The sequence below is a fragment of the Doryrhamphus excisus genome, linkage group LG9 (genome assembly GCF_037039965.1).
Source record: "Doryrhamphus excisus strain RoL-2023G ecotype Guam linkage group LG9, RoL_Dexc_Guam_v1.1, whole genome shotgun sequence".
NCBI lineage: Eukaryota > Metazoa > Chordata > Actinopteri > Syngnathiformes > Syngnathidae > Doryrhamphus > Doryrhamphus excisus.
This window is the reverse complement of record NC_136365.1, coordinates 14,970,511-14,988,658: the sequence shown is the minus strand read 5'-3', so window position 1 is coordinate 14,988,658 and position 18,148 is coordinate 14,970,511. Positions and strand designations below refer to the sequence as shown.

The window sequence follows — 18,148 nt, the reverse complement described above, 5'->3', positions numbered from 1 at the left end:
TGGCATCCTGGTATCAAACACTTTGCAGTTTAGAGAAGAGGATGAAGATGCATCCATAATTGGCTATGGATTCTCAAACGGTCTTAACCTGGCTCTCACATTGTCCAACGGTCATTAACTCTCCTGCCATTTTTGTTTTTTTTGTTTTCTGTTGTTTATTGCTCTTTTTAAATAGCCTATGTCATCTATTTAAACATTCATACAATTAATTATGTGTCTATAGGGCATTTTAGAGGAATTAATTCAGGAAATGAAGAGGAACATGATAACTGCATGTATACAAAACAAGTCTGACATCATTTTTACATTGCATATTTTAATGTGTTTTTTTAAAGCTGTCTGAGACCCACAATGAATGGCCACATGACCCGACCCACCAGCTGAGAATCACTGGACGGGAGGACATAAAAGTTGTGGTTACCTTTGCCTTGTGAATGGTACAGTGAAGGCAGTTGTTCTCCTGATCAAAGAGCAGGGTGAACTCCAGTGTCCCCAAATAGGCTGAAAGGAACAAAGACAACAAGAATTGCTGGCTGTACTCAGACGCACTCAGCCACACAGAAGCACTCAAAAGCTCTGAGTCACATTAGACGAAGAACATGGCGCTGCCTAATATGAATTGACCCATCATGTCTGATTACTGTTTGCACAATGAGCAGAGATACTGTATAAAGCGTGAATGTTGCAGTTTTGTACAATAAATCACCTGGGGCGCTTATACTGATACATACACTTTACTTTCCAATTATACTGTGAATATACGTTTGTTGTGCTGGTCGAGAAAAGATGACTCTCCATTTTAAAGTTTTGGAGCTGCTTATTTTTCCGCTGCAATGCTCTTTAATTTCCATATAAATGAAAACACATGCAAACTCTTAAGAAACTCACTGTCGTCATCATCAGAGTCAGCTACTTCCTCTCGGTCCCCGCAGTTGTCCGCTCGCTTCTCTCCATCCTTGTAGCCTACGCCCATGTCCCCATTGAATGTCTCCTCTTTGAGGATTTTCTTCTCCCGCGGAGGTGGCGGCGTGCAGGGGTAGTCGTGGAAACGTGGGAAGAAATCTGAGATCTGTGGTATAGGGAGGATGGGGCCCGGGCACACGTTGATAGCAAAGTGCTCCTGCATAGAAATCTTGACGGGCGACGGAGGGGGCAGGGCCGAGGAGTGGGGTGTGGCCGAGGGGGAGGAAGCGGATGACGAGGGCGTGGAGGAAGAGGAAGGAGGGATGGTCAGGTGAGAGGTGGACGGCGGCGGTGGTGGTTTGGAGACACTCATGTGGGCTGTTGAATGGGACTGGAAACAAAAAAAACCAAAGAAGAGAAATGAAAAACAGCAACAAGAGGCTGTGCCCCAGAGGAGACAAAACAACACACACATTTTCACAGTGGGTACGTTTGTACCACAACGGTCACAGTCTTGAAATTCACAGCACATCTTCCAAGCACCCGGAGGGGGCAAAAAAAGACGGAAATATGTCTCAGCTTTTATCCGTTGATGAAATCCAGAGCTCCCAATGCCAAAATAGAATTTGCCAGAACCTTTGCCACTTCAAGTGTGACTCACACTGTGTCAGCGCACCAAGCCTGTGCTTTGAATGAATATTCCAATGTATGACTGTAGATTCACTCTCCAACACTCTCTCCCTCTCGCACTCAATGGTGCCTCCCCTCAGCAATATTTACATAATACCACTCAGAGCGAGTCGAACTGAGTCATTAACATGTTTACCTCTAAATGAAGCGTAATAACTGTTCATGTCCAGACTCAATTAACCAAAGGCCAAAATTTCCTAGTTTCCTCACAGCAATTAAGACGAAGAAGGCAGGTTTTCTTCATGTACTCACCCCTTCCATGTGCTGTCTGCACGGGGGGTGCGAAACTGTATATTGCACCGACTTCCTGCTCCAACGCTGCAGGACACACCCCATGTTTCATAAGGCTTTAGGTGTTGTTGTTATTGGCAAAGTTTTGCTAGATGTATAGTCCATCGTAACCACACAATGACTCAAAACTGTCAGTCACTTCTCTGAGACGGCTTGTGTTTATGTGTGCACACCATAGACATTTCATGAATGCCAGACAATGGTACGTGAAAGCAGTGCATGCCAGTCCTCAGGTACAATAGTTTACAATAGTTTATCGTTCAATTGTGACAACTTACCATATCTGTTCAGTCTGTTCTAGTCTGTTCTTCTAAACCACTACTATAATATGCTACCTGGTGGTGGTGTCCTAAAAAGTATTTTTTTGGTTGAAAAGTAGTTCTAACTGCTTTAATCTAAAGTTATCTAAGTAAAGCGCTTCATTTAGTACAGAATATTCTCATGATAATCACATACACAACTGTTGTTACTGTGTCATAACCAGTTTCATGTGGCAATTTCTAATGTGCGACATAATCAGCCGATATAGGATCATATCAGTATACTTTCTTCTGCCGATAATAATATTGGTGACAATCACTGCACCGGGCGGCACGGTGGTCGAGTGGTTAGCGCGCAGACCTCACAGCTAGGAGACCAGAGTTCAATTCCACCCTTGGCCATCTCTGTGTGGAGTTTGCATGTTCTCCCCGTGCATGCGTGGGTTTTCTCCAGGTACTCCGGTTTCCTCCCACATTCCAAAAACATGCTAGGTTAATTGGTGACTCCAAATTGTCCATACGAATGAATACGTATGAATGTGAGTGTGAATGGTTGTTTGTCTATGTGTGCCCTGTCATTGGCTGTCCAGGGTGTACCCCGCCTCTCGCCCAAAGACAGCTGGGATAGGCTCCAGCGCCCCCGCAACCCTCGTAAGGAAAAGCGGTAGAAAATGAATGAATGAATGAATCACTGCACCCTGCTCCAAAGTGCAACAAGCTCATTATTCCAAGTTTTAATTTCAGATTTTGCTCTTACATATAATAATAGGTACAGGAAACAGAAAAACAAAATTAAAGCACAAAACAAGAAACTACATGAAAATAAGAACAACCACAACTGAAGTCTAAGCAGTCATGCGGAAACATAACAAAAAGCGCCGATTATGTGAGTGAGGAGTAAAGCGTCTTCCGTCAATACTTCTAATCTGATATCACACCTCAGATAGACTCACTCAAAGTCACAGGCAGTGTTTTGACACTTTTTCTATAACTTCTATTACATATGGCAGTATTTCTTCTGTTTTGCACAAACAGTAATGTGAAATACATCCAATAGAAAAAGCATAATGTGGTAATGAATTGCTGGACAATATCAGTAAGACAGCCAACATTGAGCATCTCATTCAAGGTCACAGGTGAACTGGAGCCTATACTAGCTGACTTTGGCCGAGAAGTGGGGTACACCCTGGACTGGACACCAGTGGATCACAGAGCAAATATAAAACATCATTCACACTTACATTCATAGTAATTTAGACTCTCCGAGGAACCCATTGAACTCAGATTCGAACCCAGAACCACCTGGCTGCGGGGCAGACATACTAACCACATGCACCACCACCATGCTTCCCAGTAGGCAAGTAAATACAGAGGTAAAATTAAAATATTGAATATCGCTTCATTGTTTCTATTGAGCTTATCCGCGCTTGCATGTAACACTTACAGGGATTCCTTTAAGGAGCCGCGTCAACTGCCTCACGTCTCCTTTCTGATTCCCATTTGCAAAAAGACATGCTACCTCATCTGCACTTGACTGCAGAAAGATATAAGGACGTAAAAAGAGTGTTTAGACTCAACGCAGCGGAGCAACAGCGGTGCAATGTTCCCATAGTGACTCCCAAAGTAACAAAAGGGCAAGTCGGAGTCCCTGTCGGGCAGCGATGAACAGTATAATCATCTTGTAATCTTGTCTTCATATGAAACAAACAAGACTTTTATTGAAATGAGAAATGCATAGCCGTTGAAAAATCATAATGTAACCCACCACATATTCTTCTGTCCAATACAAAAGGTGATGTGAGGTACCCAAACTCGCTAAAAGCACTATAATATATTGCCAAGAAAATATGTCCCTATAAGAAGCTTACATGATTTCACTCAACAAACTGGGACTCATTGTTGGTCCTGACCGTAATGCTGAGAAAGGCTGCTCTACATCAGCATTGTCAACTCTTCAACCTTTCTCATAAACTAAATGAAACAAAAAGGAGGAGACACCATTGTTGGCCCAAGTAAGGACGTCCTCTGAATAAAACCGTCACCTGTGGTCAGCATAGAGAAAATGCCTCTGTGAGGGTCAATGTGGTGGACAAACAACTTTATATCAAGAGTATCCCAGAGGGGACAATTATTTCATCTGTGTCATTTATCTCTTTCGAGGGAAGAACACTGACTGATTTTGCTTGGAAAAGGGACTTGAAGAATAAATCATTTCTGGCAACCAGCTTAGTTACTTGCTTCTGTGTTTGAGCTGTGACATTTTTTTGTCTTCTCATGTCGCCCTGTTTGAATTGAGACACACTTTAATATGACTTATAGGTTCATGCCAATTCAGTCAGCGTTGGTGTACGTAAAGTCGTACATACTGTGCATCTTCTTCTTACATCGAAGTTAGTCTGTGTCATTGACACAACTTCGTAGTGGACTGGAATCTGCCTTTAACTTACTTAAACACATGTGTGCTTTAAAACACAGGATCAATATGAAGACCCCATGCTCCAGTTTTTGCTCCTCTAACTCACTCAATCATTTAACAGCACATTTATGTAACAACAGCCTGAAATCACAGTTAGGTTATTACAATGACATCAATGAGCACTTGCAAGCACGGGGCTCACTAACTCATTCGCTCGGAGCCTCAGACATACGCAGACACACACAGCCGCCGAAATACGTACCCAGTGGCAGTCTTCATCTGTGCCAGTACTCCATCTCAACTGCTCTCACGCCTGCCTCTCATACACATACACACTAAGGACCATGAAGACCAGCTTTGAGTCAATATATTCCTGTCTCTCTCTCTCTTTCTCTGTTCATGCCTTGCTCTCTTCTTCTCCGTCCCTCCCTCTTCCACGTCTTCTTATTTGTGACGTATCCACTTAAAATCCTCATCAGTCGAGTGTAGACTGTGCATGTCATCCACGGTACACTCACTTTCTCAGTGGTGAGAAGGTTGAAGGAAACCCAGGAAAATTGTGTGTGTGTGTGTGTGTGTGTGTGTGTGTGTGTGTGGTGCTGGATGTGTGCAAGCGCGAAATGAGCGAAAGAGAGAGAGAGTATGTGTATGTGTGCGAGAAAAAGAGAGACAGATGGACCAACAGGCAGAGCAAGACAGAGGTAGATGGGGGGGGGGGACACGCACGCACACACACACACACACACACACATCAACAGCCCAAACAAATATGCAGTGAGACAAATACATGGTGGTGGGGGACACACCCACAGCAGACAAAACAGACAATATTGTTGCGGGATGGAAGAAGATCTTACCCGCTGAAGGAACGGAAATTAAAATCAACATGTTGTTGACTGACTTGTGCAAAACAGGTGTGTGTGTTTGTGTATGTGTGTGTGTGTGTGTGTAAGTAACAGGAAGCATCAACCTACATAATGAAGTCAATCTTTCCACCAATAACAATGCACGGTAAGAGAAGAGAAAAGAAAGCTTGAAGTGCAATGAAATATGAATTAAACAGAGAAAAACATGTCAAAACTTTTGCAACACATTCTTGACAACCTGACAACTGAAAGAGAAACAAAGCTGTCGAAAAATATGGAAACGATGAGTTTTTCTTTTGTCTGACTTGTCGAGGTGAATGAGGCAATGGACCCCCAACTGAAAACTTGTCAGCGTCTTCATTCTGATGTTTCCTCCCCAGAGTGTGAAAAAGGTTCCTCAAGTCCTATGTTATGTAAACTAAGCCAGGTTAGAAAAAAGGGGACATTTTAGTGACCATACATAAGAGGTGTAACAATATCATACTATGCAGTTCTACATCTATACTATAACCACAGACGTTGACATTCTTACTCTGTAGAGGAAGCATTTTTCTAGTAAATCTGACTTAATTATGCAGGTGTTTGACTGCAGCAAATTTGCTTGATTTACTTTAGTTCCCGACCATTAAGTTGACAACTCACAATTCTACCATATACAGTGCATCCGCAAAGTATTCACAGCGCTTCACTTTTTCTACATTTTGTCATGTTACAGCCTCATTCCAAATTGTATTAAATTAATCTCTTACCTCAAAATTCTACACAAAATACTCCATTATGACAATGTGAAAAAGTTTTTTTTTTTTACTTTTTTTTAATTTATTAAAAATAGAAAACAAAAAAATCACATTTACATAAGTATTCACAGCCTTTGCCATGAAGCTCAAAATTGAGCTCAGGTGCATCTTTTTTCCACTGATCATCCTTGAGATCTTTCTACAGCTTAATTGGAGTCCACCTGCAGTAAATTCAGTTGATTGGACATGATTTGGAAATATAATAACTGTCTATATAAGGTCCCACAGTTGACTGTGCATGTCAGAGCACAAACACCAAGCATGAAGTCAAAAGAACTGTCTGTAGACCTGCGAGACAGGATTGTCTTGAGGCACAAATCTGGGGAAGGATACAGAAAAATGTCTGCTGCTTTGAAGGTCCCAATGAGCACAGTGGCCTCCATTATTCGTAAATGGAAGACGTTTGGAACCACCAGGACTCTTCCTAGAGCTGGCCGGCCTTCTAAACTGAGCGATCGGGGAAGAAGGGCCTTAGTCAGGGAGGTGACCAAGGCCCCGATGGTCACTCTGTCAGAGCTCCAGCGTTCCTCTGTGGAGAGAGGAGAGCCTTCCAGAAGGACAACCATCTCTGCAGCAATCCACCAATCAGGCCTGTATGGTAGAGTGGCCAGACGAAAGCCACTCCTTAGTAAAAGGAGGCAGCCCGTCTGGAATTTGCCAAAAAGCACCTGAATGACTCTCAGACCATGAGAAACAAAATTCTCTGGTCTGATGGCTTTCGTCTGGCCACTCTACCATACAGGCCTGATTGGTGGATTGCTGCAGAGATGGTTGTCCTTCTGGAAGGCTCTCCTCTCTCCACAGAGGAACGCTGGAGCTCTGACAGAGTGACCATCGGGGCCTTGGTCACCTCCCTGACTAAGGCCCTTCTTCCCCGATCGCTCAGTTTAGAAGGTCTAAACTGCTCTAGGAAGGTCTAAAAGCTCTAGGAAGAGTCCTGGTGGTTCCAAACATCTTCCATTTACGAATAATGGAGGCCACTGTGCTCATTGGGACCTTCAAAGCAGCAGAAATTTTTCTGTATCCTTCCCCAGATTTGTGCCTCAAGACAATCCTGTCTCGCAGGTCTACAGACAGTTCTTTTGACTTCATGCTTGGTGTTTGTGCTCTGACATGCACAGTCAACTGTGGGACCTTATATAGACAGTTATTATATTTCCAAATCATGTCCAATCAACTGAATTTACTGCAGGTGGACTCCAATTAAGCTGTAGAAAGATCTCAAGGATGATCAGTGGAAAAAAGATGCACCTGAGCTCAATTTTGAGCTTCATGGCAAAGGCTGTGAATACTTATGTAAATGTGATTTTTTTGTTTTCTATTTTTAATAAAGTCAAAAAAAGTCAAAAAAAACTTTTTCACATTGTCATAATGGAGTATTTTGTGTAGAATTTTGAGGTAAGAGATTAATTTAATACAGTTTGAGGCTGTAACATGACAAAATGTAGAAAAAGTGAATCGCTGTGAATACTTTCCGGATGCACTGTATAAGAAGGCCGCATATATCATAAGAAACATTGAATTTACTGAAGGTAATGACCAAAAAGTGATACTTTATTTGTCGGAATGAATAAAAAAGCATTCTGATGTTGACCTTGCAGGACTTCTTTGATTTTCCAGAGAAAAAAACTATAGATAACACAATCCTCTTAGGGTCTTTACCCTCTGCTGCTGTGTGAAAATGAAAAGGTGAACACTTCCTCTGCTCACTGTCGAGGCAGAGCGCACGCAGTTGACCTGCTGACCACAAAAACTCTCAGATGTTCTTCACGTTTTAGGAAACTGTGCTCTCTGCCTCAGACACATGACAAGTTGGTTAGTCTATGGAAGGCTACAGTACCTCTACAGTCAAATTTCGCCATCGAGGATCACATATCCAACACCAAACCTTGCGATGCACAGTTTATCACCAGTTTATCCTATACTTGTTCTTTACTTCAGAAATACAACAATACAATAATCATTTAAAAACCTATCCCAGCTGTCTTCGTGCGAGAGGCGGGTCGCCAGCCAATCACAGGGCACATATAGACAAACAACCATTCACACTCACATTCATACCTATGGACAATTTGGAGTCGCCAATTAACCTAGCATGTTTTTTGGAATGTGGGAGGAAACCGGAGTACCCGGAGAAAACCCACGCATGCACAGGAACATGCAAACTCCACACAGAAATGTGGCCAAGGGTGGAATTGAACCGTGGTCTCCTAGCTGTGAGGTCTGCGTGCTAACCACTCGACCGCCGTCAGCCTCATTAAAACGGTAAAATATATATTTTTTTGTATTCATACTTGTTTGTATGTTTCTTGGGTATACTTTTTGAGTGTTAAGTTGCTGTGTGATGAGTTTGGCATGACATCATGAGTGAGACTGTTATATACAACTTTTTGAAAAGCAACAAAGTGCTGAACCTGACAAGTAACCAAGTGTATGAAGTTGCACATCCCTATGAATCATTTTCACTTTATTCTCTGTTGAGCTATTGAGGTAATAAACGTCTATCCATCCATTTTCTGTACTTCTTATCCTCAGTAGGAGTTAATACATTTTAGTCAGGATTTCATGTTGTTGCAGATGTTAGCTCATTTTAATAATTATTTTGACAATCGTGGGATTGAATGCAAAATGCTGGTGGTGCCAGTAACTCAGACAGTGGCTTGTACAGCTAAATAAATAAAAGTTTCAATTCGGTGGGGATTTTTTTCCCTGACAGACATGACAGAAAGTAATTTAGAACCACTGCACTAAATGTTCTGGATACACAGCCAGACAAGTCAATAAGTAAATAATGTAACCAAAACTCAGTAGGCAAACTTTCTTGTGACCTAATTTTAGTGCAAACTGCGAAGGAAGAGGTTATGTTTTGGCCAGCAAAACTCCCACACTGAGCTCTCAACTGAGCTTTCTTGTTTTAAAGCGTACCGCTGTGGGGTTGGCCGCATTGACCCTCATTTTAAAATCTGTTTACATTTAATGTAATGTAATGCTAAATGTTTTATGTTTCATTTCTCGAGAATATGTTTGTCAATGATGTTAAAATATCAATGATGCATTTCATATGCCTAATTGTGTGCTTAGGAGCACCAGAGTACCAGATTGAGGCAGGCCTGTGTGGTTCAGGCTGGGCTTGAAGAAGAAATCCAATCAATTACATCCAAAGAATGAAGGCTCGGCAATCACCCTGAGGTATATCTCTCTCAGTGATGAACATTAGCTTGCCTGTCAGCTGGATCTTTTAGACAGAAGCCAGGAAAAAAACAGGTGTCTTTAGAATCAGAGGAAATGATCAGATGTACAGGGACAAAGGCCCATAAAATGTGGATATGGTGAGTTGGCATTATTAGGAAATAACGATAAAACCCACCTCAGTGACGGAGAAACTAAATTCCTCATAAACGACTCACATGATTATTGTCTTTACAATCTTCATGAGTACCATCAAAATAATAAACATCTGGAATGAAGCAGAAGGAGAGTGGTAGGCAGGGAGGAGAGGGTACAATCAATTTGTGGAAGAGCATTCATGGCGTCCCTCTGCATGGCAAGATAAACTCCTCCTATTACCAAGGCACAATGCAGTGCAGGTTTTTCATTAAGACTACGACCGCAGCCTCCCCTGCCTCTTTGCAAACCATTAACTCAGAGATTAAGTAACCCCCCATTTGCAGGCGGTGTGGCTCTCATGCAACTGGAATTTTTATCATTTGGCTTTGCACAGAGTGGGAATTTGTATACACTTTATGATATAGATCAAAATTATGCCAATGTTCTCCACTTGCGCTTGAAACACATTCGTCTGCATCTTTTACTAATTGAAAGTGCCTTCTTGAAGCAACTGGGAGAAAACTTCAATTCTCTTTGATGCATGCTTAGACTTGTGAGCCTATTAGATCAAAACTGTGAAGATTTTGCTTATGTTTATTTTATGAATATGCTTCTCCGTTGGGTGTCATTTGTGTGCGGACTGAGAGTGGTAATGTAATTGGTGTCATACTCAATGGCGTGCTGGGCAGTAAAATTGTCTACAAATAGAGCAAGTTATGCTCCCTTTGAAACAAAAACACATTTTTAAACAAGTTCTATGTTGTATTTGTGTGTTTAGTGGGCTTTAACAAGAAGTCGCTATAGGTTGTAGGTCACTGCAACCCCACAAAAGGTCAATTAACTTCTGGATAGAGCAATAGCATTGACCCTGTGAGAACACTGCAAATATGTTATTAAAAAAAGAAAATTTGGATAGAGAACATGCTAAGAATCATGCGTTACAACAGTGGTTACATTTTTTTTTGATGCTAGCCATTTTGGGTCATTTTTTCTCTGCTCTAACTGTTCTGATCCATTATCAACAATGCCTCTGCAAAATCCACAGGGTTGACAATGTGGGTTTGCACCATTATTTATATCACTGGTAAAACTGACATTGTGTTAAGTTAGCAGGATTACACTCGCAGAGGGACTATACTCCTAAAATGTATTTAAAGTTGGCAGGGGTGTCTTTATTCATGCTTGAATGATACTGTTTCCAGTAACTCATACAGTGGTTTGTACAGATCAATTCATAAATACTGTATGATCAGGTGAAAACATTTCTATCCCCTTGGAGGGCATGGAAGTAAATAATTCTGAAACACTGCCCTAGGGAGATTTAGAGGACGGAGACAGACCAATTCTTTAACAGAATTATAAATATCACAAAAGGTGAAACATATGTTGCATCCCCTCCTTGAAAATGTCTACAGCCTGACTGGGGTAAAAAAAATTGCAAAAGAAAGTACATGGCTTGATAATATCTTGTGTAGTGCTTGGAGCGTGCGATGTGTAAATATTTGTGGCACGGTGGTGGCTTGAATGTCAATGGCTGATACACAACATTTATTTTGTAGCATACACCACAGAAAAAAAAACTATTTTCACTTTTAAGGGGGACCTATTATGCTAATTTTTGGTGCGTAGTATTGAATTGTGGACACCTATAGAGCAGCTACACACAATAACAGCTTTCTCGCTCTTCCAGATTCTATGCCTCTTTCTGCAGTGTTTCCATGGATTTCTTACCTTCCGCCCCAAACGGTCAGCTTAATTTACTCCACCCTCCACTCCGCCCTCCTCTATGTAGGCACATCCATTCTGCTGAGATTGGTCAAACTCCCAAGGACTTGTGGATATGTAGGTCTGTGTTTACCGCAGGCAATCTGCAGCCCATATAAGGAAGTCTGGATTGACTTGGGTAAAACTCTGTTAGAAAAAATTCTGTAAAATCTAGCATGTAGAGCCATCCAACATCTTTCAGCGCTCAATTCCAAATGCGCAATCCTCATTATCTGACGCTTTGGCATCGTTTAACACAAGAATACAATATTGTAACAACATTTATAGGTTAGAAATGGTGGGAAAAAGCACAATAGGCATTAAAAGGAATTTATTACACTTGGGAACATACCTGAACCTTTGAAAGGTACACATTTTTACCTTGGTGTCCATTTATTATCAACACAGTATGCTCTCTCACATCAGATTGTGGTTGTTTACAGCAGTGTTTTTCAACCTTTTTTGAGCCACGGCACGTTTTTTTACATTGGAAAAATCTTGTGGCACACCACTAACTAAAAATGTTACAAAATGTCACCACGACCTCACACGTGCATCAATAAGTCTATCGGAGGAACAACGTAGGTGTTGCCACACGGACCAATTACATTGCTCCGCCAGTCTTTACACCACAGACACTCGACAGTCGCCACGTTTTTACAGGACGAGTTTTTCTCTTTCCGAATGACCTTTCGGGAAACAATGGTATCCATGGAAAGGAATATTCCAATCTCATGTTTACATGCGCCGTGAAAATCAAACAGAATAGTCAATAGGGCATGCGCAGTAAAACGTAAACATCCACATCAGTTTTTCGTCTGTCCAGTCTTAGTTTGAATTTAGTTTGAATCAAAAATGAACTTTGCTTAGTCCAGTGCCGATTGCTGGCCTCCATTTTTAAAACCGAAGAACGTCTGGATCTGCGTGTTACGTCATATCTGAGCATGCGCTGAAAGAACGCACCCGCGATAAATTTAAACAGGAAAAGATCACATTCAATTTTGCTAATATTTTATAATTAAACTCAGGACATGTTTCTTTTTTAATAAAACTGCACTTGTGAATGGCGTATAGAAGGATTTAGATTCTGTTTCACAGATGGCGCTAATGCACACCAAAGCTCCTTGCCAACCGCCAATAAACAACAGAAGAAAAACACCACGAAGAAGGCGGCACCCTGACAACCTTCCGTTTGAGCGGGCACAAGATACCTCAGCCGGATTGGTTAAAGGAATAATCCATCCCTGTTCAATTCTTTCCGTTTGAGCAAATAAACCAAATGCAATTGGAATGTTTGGGTCCGTGTATACTATTGACAGAATGGCTATTGACATAATATTTGCAAATGATGATTAATAAATGCTAATTATAAAAAGTGATATTGGATAATTCCTAACGGCATACCTGACAGTTTCTCAACGTACACAAGTGTGCCGCGGCACAGTGGTTGAAAGTCACTGGTTTACAGCACCTGATACGAGGGTCCTTAAACAGAAAAGGCCAGTTGTTTAAGGTCAATACTGGGATCAACAGAAGGCAAATCATCTATATTAATAACAGTGGATTAACATCATTTATGGAATAACTGAGTAAAAAAAACAAAATCGCAGGGGGACATGAATGAGTGCATTTGTAACAGGTGGCTAGTCATTGATGCACCCGCAGCGTGGCAGTTGGTGTCACAGTCGCTGCTTGCGCTACACATCACTCAGCTTTAGGGAGCATCATTGGCCAAGTTGGCAGAGGAGGGCCACTCTGTCAAGGTGCATTATTCTTTCCACCATGTGTCACATCCCCCAAATTTAGCCCAGCATGCCCCCTGGACTTACATAAAAAAAAATTCTCTCCACTCTCTTAGTGCCGTCTTCCCGTCATTGCTTTCATCTACGAGGAAGCGCATCACCTTCCACTCTCAACCTTCCCCTCATTTTATCAGTCTTTCTTACGCAGTCTTTCTTACGCTCTCAGTCGTGCTCTGAGGCTGCCCTGACACAGACAGATCCCATTAACCCTACCTGTGATTCGTCCTTAAGGCTGACAAGAAGGGACAACACACAAAATGATTTTTTTTTCCATTCATCCAAATTCAAACTCAATGTCACTGAACAGGTTTTCCTTTTCCTAACGTTTTGTGACAGGCCGGGTCAACAACGCAAAAGGGAAAAAAAATTGACTGTCAAATAAAATGACGGACTGACAGAGTGATATTCTCTAAGGTTACATATGTTATTTCATTCTTGTTCTTTGTTCTTTTGGAGAGGGGAGTTTTTAGAAAACGACCTTTCTGACATTGAGGTGGTGGTGTGCCTCAGTTATGTGTTGCGGTTCAAGTGTCACTGGTTTTGCTGTGTAAAGACCGGAGTCCAGCTACTTGCTGCAGAGAGTCAGTACTTTGACATGCATATGCAGTGTGCCAGTTTCAGACAGAAGCGAACTGACTAGGCATGGGTCAGTTGCTGGTGTACCTGTATACCACGGTGTAGCTCAAACGCAGTTGTAACTTTTGAGTATTATGTCATACACTTTTAGACGTCAACCAATCAGAGGATGGAATGATTCTGACGTTACAGTGCACCTGGTGGTCTGGTGAGGCGAATCTGAAATCTGATACAGAAACAGCCCCATTACTCACAGTATTTAAGTAAGCATGGCCAGCTGTGCTGACTGTAAAGGTCCTGGTCAGATAGGATTGACATGGAAACACATACAAGCTGAAATCTGAGGAGACAAAAATAATTAATACATCTAATTTACAATGGGTTCACTCCTGAAAGCATTGCAGCCAAGACATGCTATGAAATGAAGATAATGCTACCTGTTTGGAATAAATTAATACAATTTCATGAAACAATACTAGAACTTGGGTTGTAAATGTAGGTCAGTGCTTCTGTGTTTAGGCCAGCAGAGAAGGCTGTGCACCGCTATAAAATATGTAACCACACTCGGCTTTGTTCCGCTGCTGAAGACAACTTGAGAACCAACACTGAAGCCACTGATCCAGTTAGGCACCCACAGTAGTTCTATCACTCCCCCAAGACTATAAACCAATCCAATTCCACCTAAGCATGAGGGCTGAAATTCAAACAAGTATGTTTTATATAAGGAGGGCAATAATAACACTGACACAATGGTTTGGGTTTCCTCAGTGATTAATTGCGTACACCTCTTTTCCAACCTCTTTTGCCCCATTTCCATTTCAGTCGGCCCAGCAATGAGAAATATTTCTATCTTTAACTCAGTTTGCCCCATCAGCATATTCCCAGTGTGGCCCAGAGGCAAGTCAGTGGAGAGCCGGAAAGATGGAGTGGGAAGGGCAGAGATGAGCCAACTGCTCCAGTTCACGAGAGGAAAGGTGACTGTAGAGTGAAAAACTGAGATCAAATGGAGGACTGCACACAAAAATGAAAAATGCCCGAGAATGGAGATGGAGCGATATGAGCGGACGGGAAATGGAGATAAAGAGCCAGAGACATGAATTAACAATGCCGGAGAAATCGACAAGAGTGAGGATTGTAGCAGAATGTCAGAACAATTTGTACAGTGAGAAATGAAATCTATAAACCGGCCTTTAGATCCCGAAGTCTTTTCATAATATGCACTGAAATAGGCCCAATCAAATAACAAGATTTTAAAATGAGCAACAAAGCAGGGAATGCAGGGATGCATTGAGTCAGCAGGGTTTGCATGAAAGTGTGCAGTCAACGCCCCATGGCGCCATGTCATGCTGTGCTTAATGAGGTAACAGGGAAGGCAATTAGTTACTGATATGGCATTATTAGTCACCAATAAGTGAACACATCATTAACTCAAAAATCCTCCAAAAAGCCTTTTTGCTGATGTGTTCCCACACAATACATTTGTGCTTGAAATTACATTACTCCGTTTCAGGTTAACATTACCATCACACAAAATCATATCCTTACTGTGAATTACCATGAACCTGAAAGGGGAACTGCACTTTTTGGGAATTTGGGAATTTTGCCCATCATTCACAATCCTTACATGAAACATGAACATATATTCCTTTCCCTTTTCTGAAAACGATTTAATATGACTGAGCTATGTCATTTGGCAATTTTTGAGGTTTAGTCTCAAAATACATATTTCCCATGAAGTCCATTTTTGGATAGCTCATATTAACTTGTTTTCTCACACTAGAATACACAGAAAAGGGAAAGAAAAATATGTTCATGTTTCACATAAGGATTGTGACTGATGGGCAAAACTAAAAAAAAAAAAGTGCCATTCCCCTGCAGGGAAAAACGACCTCCAATCAATCTGAGAAACATTGATTTTCTCTCCAAGTCAACAATTCATAGGTCGACACTCCAACGGGAGCTGACTACTGCATGAAACGTGACAGCATTATTGCACTACCTTTTCCTGCCCTACCATTCCTAAAAGTGCGAAATAAGACTTTTGGTTGGATGCACTAAGCAGATTTGTGCATGGTGGGAGTCTGATTGCGCAGAGGAGTCGTTTCCTCAAAGGTTTTCCGCTACAGGACTCACCTCACTGGGCAAAGCACAAAGATTAAGCAGGAAGGGCAGTAAATTGAGACAAACAGATTAAAATAAGGATAAAGCTGAGCAGAAACCCCAATTCTCTTGTATTTTTTCTCATTACAACAAAGATTAGAGTTGTTGTGGCAAAGTAGAGATTTGGACCACAATGTCAAGAGGGAGTACTCAACCGGAAGTATTCCTTATGTTACATTTATCCACAGATAAGTACAATCGGTTTCGAGGGCCGTGTGGATGATGTACAGTCGATATTATTGATTTAGACCCGATGGTTTGTACCGTGTTCATAGGTTTAATGCAAGGTGTCTTCACAGTGAGATTAGAGAGCTTGTTTGACAAGTCGGCAGTCAATAAAGAGTGGAGAATTCAATAGCTAATGGCCCGGGGACAAAAAAACCTCTAAGCTGTTCTTGTGGCTTAGCTGGTGGGAAACTGTCATTACATTGCACTTAACATCATCATGCATCACTACAAGGTTCTCAGGCCTTAATGGCGGTCTACATTTTGAAGCTGTTAGTTCATTAACCCTTTAAACCTTTGAATTTTCACCTCATTATTACGCCTTTGTGGCTTCACTCACCTTTTCCCCCACTCTCGTGGCCACCAATACATTAACTTTGTTGCCATGTTGCCAACACGTCAATTTTAATTAGCATCTCAACATAACCCCTGTACTCGTTTATATACGACATGGTACTGATACTATTATTTATCTCAATGTTTCCCCAAATAGGTTCAGTTTAGCATGAATGCAATGTTTCCTCTAAGCTGTGAGAATACTGAGGTCGTTTGTGTGTATGCTCAGACACTTGATTATTAAAATTATGGGCAATATTGCATGACAGCATATACAGTAAGTTTCTAACCAACCACAAGACTAAGTAATTTTTCTCCTAGCGTATGTGTATGTGCAGTGAATTTCTTCTGATGTGAGACCCGACTAGACTCTCTTGGGAACAGCCTCTTGAGAGAAGAGTTGTTTTTATTATTTTTATGTTTATGTTCAAGGCTGAAGTTTTCAGTGGTTGAAATGAGTTGTTTTCTCAGGTGGAGTGTTAAAAAAAATAATGTCATGAATCCCCAAATCCTTCCTTATTGAGTTCTAGTTGCTAATATTTTGATCATGAATCCATCCTGTCTCCTACTTACCACTAGTGGTACAACGATATGATGTATTAAATCATTGAAACGGAGAATAAAAATGCAATTGCAATCTACTGACAGGTATTGCACAAATAAATACAATTCTCAAATAAAAAAATAAAAATATATCTATAGCACACGGAAAAATTGAAGGATTTTGGGGGTCCGCTGTACATTAAAGATGCTAAAAGCTATACAGTAAAAAGTTATCTTCCCATTCTGCGTGGTAGTGGTACAATTTTGGATGCTTTGTCCATCTTCCCCATTCAGTTTAAAACACTTTCTTTAGTTTAAAACAAATCCATTGGAGGCTAACTAGTTAGCTCAGTAGCTTGCTATGTTAGCGGCAGCCATCTTTTATGGCTATTATTATTAAAGAATAATAGGATAATAGGTGTAAAGGTGACTACAGGGGTGTCATTTCATGACTACAAGGCTCTAATACTGGTGAAAAGCTTAGACTGTCATAAGTTTTTCTATGTTTTAACTACAAAAATATTCTGTTTATTAGTATTAAATCCTACTTTACAGAAACTCATTCATCTTGGCCGGGTCTGGAACCAATTAAGCGCAATAAACGAGGGATGACTGTACTGTCAGTATTGTACCATCCAAATGACTTCAGGCTTACATTTTTTTTTTCTGTTGAGTTTTGGGTTTTCAGTTCCTCAGTTTTGGCTCATTGGTTAAACATATGGCACTTTCAGTCTTTAAAATAGGACTGGAATTGATACATCTGTCCACACTCCATCCACAACATCACTGCCCTTTGTGTGCTGCAGGCCTGCTACATCTCTAAGCCAGACATATTTAGCTGGATAATCACCTTTATTATATAATCCTCAGGTTACTTGAGTTGAGACGCACACACACACACCTTATCATCCCAGTCTAACAGGGAAGAAATTAAGTCTTTTTGTACCTGGTGAAGAAGGTAAGGCTAAAATGATTTCTCATTAAGCATGTGTTGCATTGGGATGCTCAATAATTCAACGCAGCGAGAATCAGCTATGGTTCATTTGTGAGTTTGTTATAGAGCATGTTTTTCTCTCATGCGCTAATGGCACTGACAGGCGTCTCCTCTCTGCTTAATTAGATAAATCTTAGATACATTTTTTGGTTATTCAAGCCCACAGACGGCCGACTGATGGGCTTTGTTGTAGCTTGG

At 41.2% G+C, this 18,148-nt stretch overlaps 2 protein-coding genes across 5 annotated transcripts in view; one reads left to right on the top strand and one right to left on the bottom strand.

The window, feature by feature from the left end:
• The window catches only part of doc2g (double C2-like domains, gamma), a 64,425-nt gene that overhangs the window by 25,024 nt on the left and 21,253 nt on the right, over positions 1 to 18,148 (bottom strand). The window contains exons 1-3 of one of the 3 annotated variants that reach the window (XM_058065468.2): positions 4,823 to 5,190; positions 889 to 1,294; positions 422 to 501 (exon numbers count right to left, since the gene is read on the bottom strand). In XM_058065468.2, coding sequence (XP_057921451.1) covers positions 422 to 501; positions 889 to 1,276 — 468 coding nt within the window. In that variant the 5' untranslated portion in view covers positions 1,277 to 1,294; positions 4,823 to 5,190. Of the gene's footprint in view, positions 1 to 421; positions 502 to 888; positions 1,295 to 4,822; positions 5,191 to 18,148 lie in introns of those variants that run through there. The other 2 variants (XM_058065448.2, XM_058065458.2) reach the window with 2 other exon arrangements.
• LOC131123581 (calcium-binding protein 2-like) overlaps positions 17,780 to 18,148 on the top strand; it is a 28,504-nt gene continuing 28,135 nt past the window's right edge. Inside the window, exon 1 of one of the 2 annotated variants that reach the window (XM_078793467.1) lies at positions 17,780 to 17,914. The gene's annotated coding sequence lies outside the window, so the exon portion shown is untranslated. The remainder of the gene's footprint in view (positions 17,915 to 18,148) is intronic. The other variant, XM_058065480.2, reaches the window with a different exon arrangement.